Source organism: Chiloscyllium plagiosum, chromosome 10 (assembly GCF_004010195.1).
Source record: "Chiloscyllium plagiosum isolate BGI_BamShark_2017 chromosome 10, ASM401019v2, whole genome shotgun sequence".
Lineage (NCBI taxonomy): Eukaryota > Metazoa > Chordata > Chondrichthyes > Orectolobiformes > Hemiscylliidae > Chiloscyllium > Chiloscyllium plagiosum.
In genome coordinates this window covers 88,693,025-88,704,856 of record NC_057719.1, presented here as the reverse complement: position 1 = coordinate 88,704,856, position 11,832 = coordinate 88,693,025, and the positions used below count along the sequence as shown (strand labels likewise).

At 40.6% G+C, this 11,832-nt stretch overlaps 1 protein-coding gene across 7 annotated transcripts in view; it reads left to right on the top strand.

Annotated features, from left to right (window-relative positions):
* LOC122553883 (coiled-coil domain-containing protein 9-like) overlaps positions 1 to 11,832 on the top strand; it is a 284,191-nt gene that overhangs the window by 196,812 nt on the left and 75,547 nt on the right. For all 7 annotated transcript variants that reach the window (XM_043698346.1, XM_043698344.1, XM_043698343.1 and 4 more), the window contains one exon: positions 5,052 to 5,105. In XM_043698346.1, the coding sequence (XP_043554281.1) occupies positions 5,052 to 5,105 (54 nt within the window). The remainder of the gene's footprint in view (positions 1 to 5,051; positions 5,106 to 11,832) is intronic.

Here is an 11,832-nt window from a genome sequence, read left to right as displayed (position 1 = left end):
TTTGGAGGTGGCGGAAATGACGACGGATGATATGATCTTTATGGAGGTTGGTGGGGTGGTAGGTGAGGACCAGTGGGGTTCTGGGAATATGGGAATATGGGATGGCATTTTTACAGGGGGCAGGATGAGAGGAGGTGTAGTCTAGGTAGCTGTGGGAGTCGGTCGGTTTATAGTAAATGTCCGTGTTGATTTGGTCACCCAAGATAGAAATGGAGAGGTCTAGGAAGGGGAGGGAGGAGTCTGAGATGTTCCAGGTAAATTTGAGGTTGGGGCGGAAGGTGTTGGTAAAGTGGATGAACTGTTCAGCCTCCTCGTGGGAGCACGAGGCAGCGCCGATACAGTCAACGATGTAGAGGAGGAAAAGGTGGGGGGTGGTGCCAGTGTAGCTGAGTAAGATGGACTGTTCCACATATCCTACGAAGAGGCAGGCATAGTTTGGGGCCCATGGCTACTCCTTTGGTTTGGAGGAAGTGGGCGGATTGGAAAGAGAAGTTGTTCAGAGTGAGGACCAGTTTAGTCAGTCGAAGGAGGAACTGACACCCTCCTTCGACTGACTGAACAACCAGTACCCTTCTACTGACACCCTCCTTCAACTGACTGAACTCAAAGCCCTCCGTTTCTTCCTTCCCGCCGTACCAACCAATGCCCTTCCACTGACACCCTCCTTCGACAGACTGAAGGGATAGACACAACAGCTAAATGGCCTCCATCTGCTCCCAGGAGGACCAGTTCCAATCTTGAACAACCCAGATGGCCTCTTTCTTCAAAGACCGCAATTTCCCCCCAGACGTGGTCAACGATGCTCTCCACCGCATCTCCTCCACTTCCCGCACCTGCACCCTTGAGCCCCGCCCCTCCAATCGCTTGGGATATATTACAGTTATGAGAACACATTAACCAGATGATTCAATTACAGAGAAAAACTTCGTAAAATGTATACGATAGTCATATATGCAATATTTTTGATGGACATATAAACTGAACTTTTCCACAGACCTACTGGGTCATATACCCCTCCATTGGTCGAAGAGCACAGACCTCCCCTATTTCCATTCAAGGACAGTAACCAGTCATAACTTGGACTCCTTTCCAACAGCATGTAACCAATCTAGCCTTGGCCTGGCACCTCCTTACAGCCATATGGAAATCATTCTAACACAAAAATAAAACATGCGCTTTCTCCACTCCTGTAAAAACATGGTAGCGCACAGAGTTACAGCAGGACCATATAAATCTGCGTATTTTTGTGTGTAAAGATCAGAAGGATTTTTGTTGCAATATCATTGTGAATTAGAGTTTTAAAGATGCAAATTAGTGATAGATACATATCTTAGCCTGCTGGACACATACTCCTCATTCCTGAAGCCTGACCTCTCCGCCTCCACCCCCACTCTGGCCTCTCACCCTCACCTTAACCTTCTTCCACCTATCACATTTCCAACGCCCCTCCCCCTGCTCCCTATCTTAACCTGCTTGGCACACTTTCCTCATTCCTGAAGAAGGGCTCATGCCCGAAACGTCGATTCTCCTGCTCCTTGAATGCTGCCTGACCTGCTGAGCTTTTCCAGCAACACATTTTCAGCTCTGATCTCCAGCATCTGCAGTCCTCACTTTCTCCATGTTACATTTGGCATTGACTGTCACATTGAAGACACATATTCGCTGTAATTAACTCCTGAACTCCAAGCCAGACATGTACAGGTTAAGTTGATTGGCCGTGCTAAATTGCCCATGGAGTCCAAGTTAGGTGGTTTAGCCACGGGAAATGTAGGATTACAGGGGTAAGTGGGTGGATCTGGGTGGGATGCCCTTCCGAGATTCGCTGTGGACTTAGAATCATAGAATCCTTACAGTGTGGAAACAGGCTCTTCGGCCCAACAAGTCATACTGACCCTCCAAAGAGTAACCTACCCAGATGCATTCCCCTACCCTATACTTACCCCTGACTAATGCACCTAACCTACACATTCCTGAATACAATGGGCAATTTAGCATGGCAAACTCACCTAACCTATACATTTTTGGCTTGAGGGAGGAAACTGGAGGAAACGTACGCAGACACGGAGAGAATGTGCTAACTTCACACATTCACCGGAGGTTGGAATCAAACCGGGTCCCAGTGCTGTGAGACAGCAGTGCTCACCACTGAACTGCTATTGCTAGTCTGATTGGCCTGTTTCCACTCTGTAGTAATTCTCTGATTCTTCCATGAAATTCTACTGCAGGACCTTGTGGCATAAGGCAGCCAATTATCAAGCAGTTGTTAAAACAGCTTTGTTTATGTCGATTTGACTCCTTCTTTTCCCATGCTTTCAATTCCTGTAAAACAGTTTGTCCTTGTCCCTTAATAGTTTATTCTAAACAAAGGTATTGCTGCTTCTTTCAATCTGCAAACAGTTATTAAAGTTCTAAAGTTTATAGTATCACAACAACATTATTCAATTTCCTTTGAGAAAAGCAGTAATATCAAGCCTTGCAGATTATATTAACGGACAGCTCAACTAAAAATCATGCAAATGCATCATGTGATACAGCAATAAACCATCAAAAGTTGAACTGTTTAGGTACAGTTTTATTTTGCTGATCAACATGTCCATCCTGAGGACTACTATCGGTGACAGCATTCCTTGAGAGGATTAGCCAATGAGTCTGCTGCTGATCACTATCTTGCTGGGAGATTTTTTTGTGCAGGAAGCAGAAGCTTGTTCTTTTCATATCGGTGACAACCCCATAGTGCAGATATTCTGGCCTGGATTTTATGGTCAGATTGTCATTATGCCAATGTAGATAGGTGTTGTGTATGGGAACCCTGAGGAATCCCCACTATAACACAGTCTGAAGGAATTGCCCAGGAAATTGAATTGGGTAATTTCTCTATGCTGCAATCCTTTTGAACGTCACCATTTAAATTAGAGACTTTGATGATTCTGAAGAAATTAAGTAAACAGTTAGGCAGGAAATGTTAGACATTAAATATGTAGTGTACCTTCTGAGTAACTGTTAACCAGACCTTATACTGAATCTGGCACTAAAATAGGCAAATAAGTTGCAATTGTTATGGGCTAGGCTAGACTCCCCTCAAAACATTTCAAGAAAGTAGCCCGGACCCTAACTTTGCTATTTGTTTTAAGCAGGTGTACTGCAGATATTCCAGGAGTGATGCAGTTGGTCAAACCACTTAGTTTTAAACAAAACAGAATTTATTTACAAGATTACTGAATGAAACAAACAAAAGAGAATAGAACACAGAATAACTTAGGCTGTCCGAAAGCCCAACAGGCAATCCCAAATTAATAATGCTGTTCCAAATACTTGTAACAATCCCCATAAACACCCCTTGGCTCAAAAGGTAAACAAAGGTCTTACAGGAGAGATGTCAGAGAGAGAGGACCAGCATGGACCTGCTTCTTTGGGTCCAACAGCTTCAAACATTACTGCTTTCAGTGAATAGCCAGACTGTCAAAAGAAAATCAAACCAATGAGAAGTTGAGCATTGTACAAATGTTTCTTTAGAAACTCTTGAAAGCCTACTTTTGAGGCAGGATCGGTTATCTATTATCAAACTGGCCCTAAAACTCATCCAAGTGCAAACTTTTCAGAACTTGTGTTTTAATGACCTCTTGAAAAAAAAGGACAGTATGACCTTGTTAAACAAGCAGCATCATCACAGAATGAAGAAATTAGAAATTTACAAATGGATATGGATTAGGTTATGGGAATAGTTAAAAATTTGGTAGGTGGGGTTTAACATGGATATGTGAGAGGTTATCTATTCTAGTCAGAGAAATTATGTAAATGGAGAAAAACTTCAGAGGGATTTGGTGCAGAGGGATTTGGATGTCCTTGCGTGTGAATTGCAGTAAACTAGTTCGCAGGTTAAGGCAAGCAAATGGAATTTTCTCTATTGATTGCTAAAGGGATAGGATATAAAAATAGGGAAGTGTTGCTACAATATACATGGTATTATTGAGACCTAACCCAACCTGATCACCCATCCTTCCCCTGCTGAACCTAACCCAACCTGATCACCTATCCTGCTAGATGTAATCCAAGCTCCACGATGCTGGACCTGAACTTGCAGACCAAATAACCACCTTCCACTCCCCCATCTGCCCTAAAGCTGCACTACTTTACCTCTACTGCCCTCCCCCACCCCTCCCTGCCACTTTGTAGAATCCTCAGCACCCTTTGCGGCACGGTGGCACAGTGGTTAGCACTGCTGCCTCGCAGTGCCAGAGACCCCGGTTCAATTCCCTCCTCAGGCAACTGACTGTGTGGAGTTTGCACGTTCTCCCCGTGTCTGCGTGGGTTTCCTCCGGGTGCTCCGGTTTCCTCCCACAGTCCAAAGATGTGCAAGTCAGGTGAATTGGCCATACTAAATTGCCCGTAGTGTTAGGTAAGGGGTAAATGTAGGGGTATGGGTGGGTTGCGCTTCGGCGGGGTGGTGTGGACTGTTGGGCCGAAGGGCCTGTTTCCACACTGTAAGTAATCTAATCTAATCTTACTCCTTCTCACAGCAACCTATCCAACTGACACCCTACTTGCCTGGCAACCTGCCACCTTATCTCACCATCTGACAGCACTGTCAAAGTGGCTGTCAGGACATTTAAATCTTCAAACACACCAACTGACTACTGTGTAAAGGGGTCATGGTTTGCCTTCCGCTGACAATCGTACACTACAAAAGAGCTGTCAGAGTGGAAGTACAGCTCCGTTTTCCTGAGGGACCCTTCAGCAAACTCTCTTCTCAAAAATGCAAAGCACCCTTCTTAGTAACAAACAAAAAGGGGGTGCAGTGGAGATCTGTGTGTGCGATTGGCCCTTCTGGAAAATCTGTCCCTGGGTGAGGTGTGGAAGCCTCAGCACCACTGTGTAATGCTGTCTTCAGGCAAGTAAGGAGAGAACATTAGAGAAATTGTATCATTCAGACTAGCTGGTAATGGAATTTGATGGTAAATGGTTTATTCTGAATATAACATATTTTCTAGTTCATCACCTCAACACACTTTTAGAAGGAGATGACTGCGTAATGTCTTTTGTTCACGCCACAGGTGGAAGAAATGCAAGGAAAAACAGTGGACGATTTCAGCATCATGATACACGAGGTAAGCTACATTTGTGAATCAGTACAAATATTTTTATATATACATAATATATATAAATTCTAATTAGTACTTGTCTAATGTAAGAAAGTCTCCATCATTCCCCAGTTTGTTTCCTTCACAGTCACTTTTCACTGAAAAAATGTGCACAGTAGAATACAATCCAAGAAAAACTTCTGTATAATCCAAGTCCGGCAAAGAGTAGTGCCAGAAAGGGTCACAGTGAGAACTTGTCACATTTCCACTGTAAAACTCTGAAAAAAAATGACACTTCTGTGAAAGTGCAAACTTGACAATTCTAGCAATCCCTCTGGCAAATCCTTAGGGCAAAAACTGGCTTCAGTTGAATCCTGACCAAACGTGGATATCATGCGATCCTGATCCATCCTATTCTCTGGGAACATTCTTCTCTTAAATTGCCCAGGACTCCTGTTCCTGAGAACTATTGTACTTATCTTTTTGCATTTTAACTCCTACAAACCCCAGCTCACAATTATTTCGCTGGCCCTCTCACCACCACCTACCAAACACACCATCTCTTTCCATTTAGTTCATTTGCTTCCTGATCTGATACACAAACCAACAAGCCCCTGAAATAAACTCTAGTGATCCACAGTGATTCACTTCTTGTTGTTTACTTTGCTTTCCTGGTAGATTTTTTTTCAACCCATAACTAACAAAACTATGCTATAATTATGCAGAAACTTGGTGGGTTTGGGACTATTGTAGAAATACACAGGAAATGGAAGAATCTTTTTTGAAAATGTTCTTTAATGGGGAAGAAAAATAGTTGTTAAAGTATGTTCAGAAACCAGAGAAGGTGTGAAGGAGGAACAAATAATGAAAAGGGAAATAAATGAGAAAAATAAAACAATGCTACTGTAGAATATTTCATCAATAAATCCTTTTGTTAGCAATCCTATAGCCCATGGAAAGAAGAGAATAACAAAACAGATGTTGGTCTATAAGGAGGGGAAATCCTTTTGTAGGAAATGGGATAGACGCAAAGAGATACTTTGGGCGAAATGGTAACTCTCTCTAAAACTGTACACTTGCACAGTCTTGAAGAGCATGTGAAAGACGTAAGGAGAAGAAAGAGGGGCATACAGTGTTCGGTGAGTGCAACAAGGAAACATGTTCTTTTACAGGGGAAACTTGGCTGAAGAGAGAATGAAATGGGAATGGGAAAGGAAGAGAACGTGTGGCATGCATCCAATTAGTCAAGGAGGGAAGTAGAGTACAGGAAGGGAAAGATTAATCTGTTGAAGGAGACAATGTAATGGTGCTGAAGTGAAGAGACACAGCACTGGGACTTGCACCCATGTCCCACATTGATCCACCAACCATTAATGTATATATCCATCTAAATCTGAATGTAGTTGTAAGTAGTTGATACATCTTTCACTTTCATACTGTCTCCAGAGAGAAAATATGTTTTGGACATTATAGTTTTAAGAAAATCTTAACAAGGATACTTAAGGAAGCTTTGACTACGGCATATCTGCAATTCTTCTCATCCCATTTTCAACAACTTATTGTCTTCTTGTTTAGCGTGTTAGAGGCTTTTTGAATACTGTTTAACCTATCCTTGGTTGGTAAAAAGAGTTGCAAATTCTCGTTTGGAGTGTTTGAGCTGGTGTGATTGGATTTTTTTTGCATAAACTTGCCTTGTAACTTTAGTCAGATAACTTGTTAACATAATTTCAAGTACAGTAGACCACTTTCCATAAATTCAGATTACTTGCTATATGAAGTCCCACCTGAAGCCTCTGCAGGAAACATGATTGTTTTAGTCAAGGTTAGAAGTATTCATAGAACATAGAAGAATACAGCGCAGTACAGGCCCTTCGGCCCTCGATGTTGCGCCGATCCAAGCCCACCTAACCTGCACTAGCCCACTATCCGCCATATGCCTATCCAATGCCCGCTTAAATGCCCATAATGAGGGAGAGTCCACCACTGCTACTGGCAGGGCATTCCATGTTTCCAATCAATTTGCAATCCTGAAACAACTAGCGTCACATCTACATTATAGCAGGAAACTATACCTTATTCATCATTACAATCCTAATTTTTCATAATATAGGATTCTTTGTGACATCTTAATGGTTGTGGTTTAAATAGATTTCCAAAGAGGGTATGAAGTCACAATTAATTGAGGTTGATCTGGCTTCAGTGCAGTGGTATTTTTGAAGTGGTACTTCCAGACTTTGCCAATCCTTTAAGAAATTCTTAAAGATTTTGTGAAGGTTTCTGATGCTTAACTGTATTGCCGGGAAACATTTAGAGGTAGGTGTCTGAGTGGCTGTGGTTCAGTTTCAGGCTGTCTCGCAATGACTGTATTTCTGGAAAAATAATATAGCTGAAATTGAGGAACAGAACAGAGAGAAAAAATATCTCTTCAGAAAATGTAAGCAGAATAGGCAGTAATGATTCTGATGTGGTCTTACCATTATGAAATTATGATGATTGCCATCTGGTAAGCATCAAGCCGATTTGTTTACTTGTGGGAACTCTAGCTCTAGGAACTAATTGTCAACTGTGGTTTAGTTTACAGCACTTTTGCTTCTTATTCATGGGTTTCCTATGTGTTTATGGCTTGAGCACATAAATCAAAGCTGGCACTCAAGTACAGTTTGGAAGATTCACTGAGGGAGTAAATGAGACCTTGAATCAAAGTCCTGTCTCAGGTGGAGGTTAATGATCCCATGATATTGTTTTAAAGAAAAGAAGGAGTGTTATTCCCTGGTGTCTGGCCAATATTTATCCCTCAGTCAACATCAGGAAAAAAAATTAAGAAGATTATCTGGTCACTGTCACATTGCTACTTATGAGGGTTAACTGTTAAATTTAACTATGTTAAATTTGGCCTTACTATATTCAACGGTGATGACGCATCAAAAGCATTTCTTTGGGTATAAAATGCTTTTAGACATCGGTGGTCATGGAAGGCTGTATTTAAATGCATGTCTTTATGCATGGTAGAGTTGAGGTGATTAGCATTGATTCATTTAAACAGAAGCTGTATAAACGGGTAGGGAAAGAAACAAAAGATTTTGCTAAAGCAATGAAATGAAGAATGCTGGAAGAGGACTTGTGTAAAGCTTAAACACTAAATAGTCTATTTAGGCTGATTAGCTGAATATTCTATGTAATCTGTGTAATACAAGCCTTGGAAACTTGAGAAATTTTTACTTCACCCAATTCTCAGCTGAATCTACTATACTGACCCAAACTACATTCAGCTCTTGAAGTGAAACATTTTTAAAAGAAAACCATGAAGATCTGGATGTAGGTTTGCTTGCTGAACAGCTCAGCGAGCAAACTTACATCCAGAACCTCAATGTGAGCTACAAATTTTCTCAAACCTCACTAAAACCATGAAGAATTTAACAATAATAATTTGTTAACTGATCATTTTTGTACTGTTTAAGATGAAGAAATTTGTAACATATTTTTACACTAGGAGACTTTCTCTGTGCTAGGAAATTGCTTCGGGCATCTCCATTATTTTCTATTTCTCCATCTGAAGCTCAGTATTCTGTTATACAATTTTGTTTCCCCTTCATTTTCTATGATAGTATATTCTTGTATTTCCGTTTATGAAAGAACAGTGTAAGTAAATTCCTGTTATCACCTGGTATGATCGGATTTTTTTGTTCATAAATATGTTTGTCATATTTTGAAATTCTGAAATTTTGCCAGCTTAAGTTGTGATCCACAATGCTGTTTTGCTGCTAGCCCTGGCTTTGCTTCTCCATAGTAATGAAATTCGTTTATTCTTGATAATTAATATGCATCGTGCTTTCCTTTGTTCTTATCAAGGATTTTGACTTAGAGATTTCTGAGTTTAACTGCAGAAACATATCCTTAATCCATAGATCTATCTTGCAGCATCTCAATAAGTGTGAATTAAAGTACTGTATTCCTTTAATTATGTGAACGTAAATTTGTTCATACCTTTGGAATAAAAGTAGATCTATAATGCTGCAAATGATTGTATTTAATTCTCTTCACAGGACTTTGAAATGAATTATGATGATGCTTCCTGATATTTTTTCTGTAATGCTAGATGTCAGAAGTGTTCTCATTGATAACATTTGAAGTGCCTTAAAACATGAAGTTTTTTTTATTTCAAAAATATACTTTATTCATAAAATACTTTGATAATCTGTACAACTGGACATGCCATACATATGTAAACATTCCATTTGTTTGCATACCGAAAACAGAGTAATCATTCCTATTATCCGGTCTGTACGATTACATTTTTAGCTGAGGCGTCAGCAGAGCCCAAATGACTGCGCGGGCCCCCTGTTCTTCTTTAGGCAGGCAGATGTTACACGGTGGTCTTTCCCCACCGCGCCTTGGCGGCAGCTGTCCCAAGCTTCAGCGCGTCCCTCAACGTAGTCCTGGACCTTGGAATGTGCCAGTCTGCAACACTCAGTCGGGGTCAACTCCTTCAGCTGGAAGATTAACAGGTTTCGGACCGCCCAGAGAGCGTCCTTCACCGAGTTGATGATCCTCCAGGCACAGTTGATTTTCGTCTCGGTGTGCGTCCTGGGGAACAGGCCGTAGAGCACGGAGTCCCGCGTCACGGCGCTGCTCGGGACGAACCTCGACAAACACCACTGCATTCCTCTCCAGACTTCTCTCATTGATAACATTTGAAATGCCTTAAAACATGAAGTGCACTAGTTAACTGCAAGCCATTTCTTAATGTATGAGCTGCAATAGTATATTGACAGGCGGCTGAACTGAGGAGTCATCACAGTTGAAACCAGTCTACCCAAAGTTCAGAATGATGAATTTTTCGGAGAGTTTTGCTGAAGAGTATTACGGAGCAGGAATCTGTAGCTGATAGATTTTACTTTCCATGCTGTAGCAAGGATCACCGAATCTAGTTGTTAGTATTTACTAAATCAGTTCAGCATAGTGATTGGATGTGCAGCTTCCTTCATTTGTATCGTTCAAGACAACCTCAAACGGAGAATATGTCTGCAGCTGATGGAAAAGGGAGACAATGAATCTAAGAAATTGCAAGTGGCAGAAAAATAGAAAAAAAACAGATATTTGGAGAACTTAAAAATAATGTGGACGAACATTTTTATACTCCATGTACATTGCCACGCTTCATTGTGAAATCTAATAACCTGTTAAGATTGCATTTATAATCCCCAGGATATATTTACAAAATACAGTTAAGGCACAATTTTCAAATTAAGTCAGGTATATTTTGTTCACATTTGCAAGAGCTGTAGTAACAAGTGTCAGATTTTTAACAAAACAACAGCTCTGGTTGTTTTGCATTGATGCAGTAATCTCCCTGGAGAAACTTTTGATTAACTTGTTTATTTTTCACCTAGTTAATTTAAAATTACAACTATATTGAATTAGCTTACTACCTCAAATGATAACTCTTGTTTAGTAATTTCTCACAATCTAATTGTCATGCGGAAGGTTAATCACACTGGTTAAAAGCAAAGCTATTTTGTTTATTATGTTGTGTGCATTTTATGAAATATTTGTCTCAATAGAGTTTATGTCATGAATAAAGATAGAAGCTACAAGTGTTAAAATGTGAGGACTGGCTGGATAAATTTGCTTTCCTTGAGCATAAAAGATTTGAGAGGGGGTCAAATTGAAGTGTTGGAAACGGTAAAAGGATTTGATCGGATAAATGTAGACAACCTAGTGCATTTAGAATGAGGGGATCAATTAAGTGAAATCAGAAGAACTTACATAAAAAGGAGAGTGAATATCCAGAAATGTATCTTGGAAAATTTGAGAATCAATTAAAATAATCAGGGCTAAGATTGTTTATTTCTAGAATCATAGAATCACTACAGTGCAGAAAGAGGCCGTTCAGCCCATTGAGTCCAAACTAACCCTCCAAAGAGCCTTCCCCCCAGACCCAGCATCACCCCTGCAGCCTTTCCCCCTAACCCCGCATTTATCATGGCAATCCAACTAGCTAGCACATCCCTAGACAACTGCTGGTCAATTTAGCATGGCAAATCCAGCTCAAGTGCACATCTTTGTACTCTGGGTGGAAACCATGCTAACACAGGGAGAACATGCAAACTTGACACAGTCACCCAAGGCTGTTAGAAAGGGTCAATAACTAATCTACTAACCTGAGGCACAGAATTATGATGAGCCCTCCTTTTGATAGCCATTCTATTTATAAACCTCATAATAAACCCCTGAAAGTGAGCACTGAAAGATTTGGAGATGCCGGTGTTGGACTGGGGTGTATAAAGTTAAAAATCACACAACACCAGGTTATAGTCCAACAGGTTTAATTGGAAGCACACTAGCTTTCGGAGCAACGCTCCTTCATCAGGTGATAGTGGAGGGCTCGATCGTAACACAGAATTTATAGCAAAAAGTTACAGTGTGATGTAACTGAAGTTATACATTGAAAAATTGATTGTCTGTTAAGCCTTTCATCTGTTAGAATACAATAATAGTTTCACTTCTTTCATGTGTAAATCACAAAACCTTTTTTTTTAAAAGTTGCATTCTCGGGTTAGCTGTCAACAATGGTGAGAGCTAGACAATATGTTGAAGGTGTTAGCCCCCTGTGTACTCTGTCTATGACCTGATGTTTAGATTGATTCTAATCTAAAAAGTGAGATAACAGAGTTTTACATAAATTCATGCAGTTTTTGAGCTCAGAGTTCTACATGAATGCATGCAGTTTTTGAGCAAAGTACAATGTAACCCT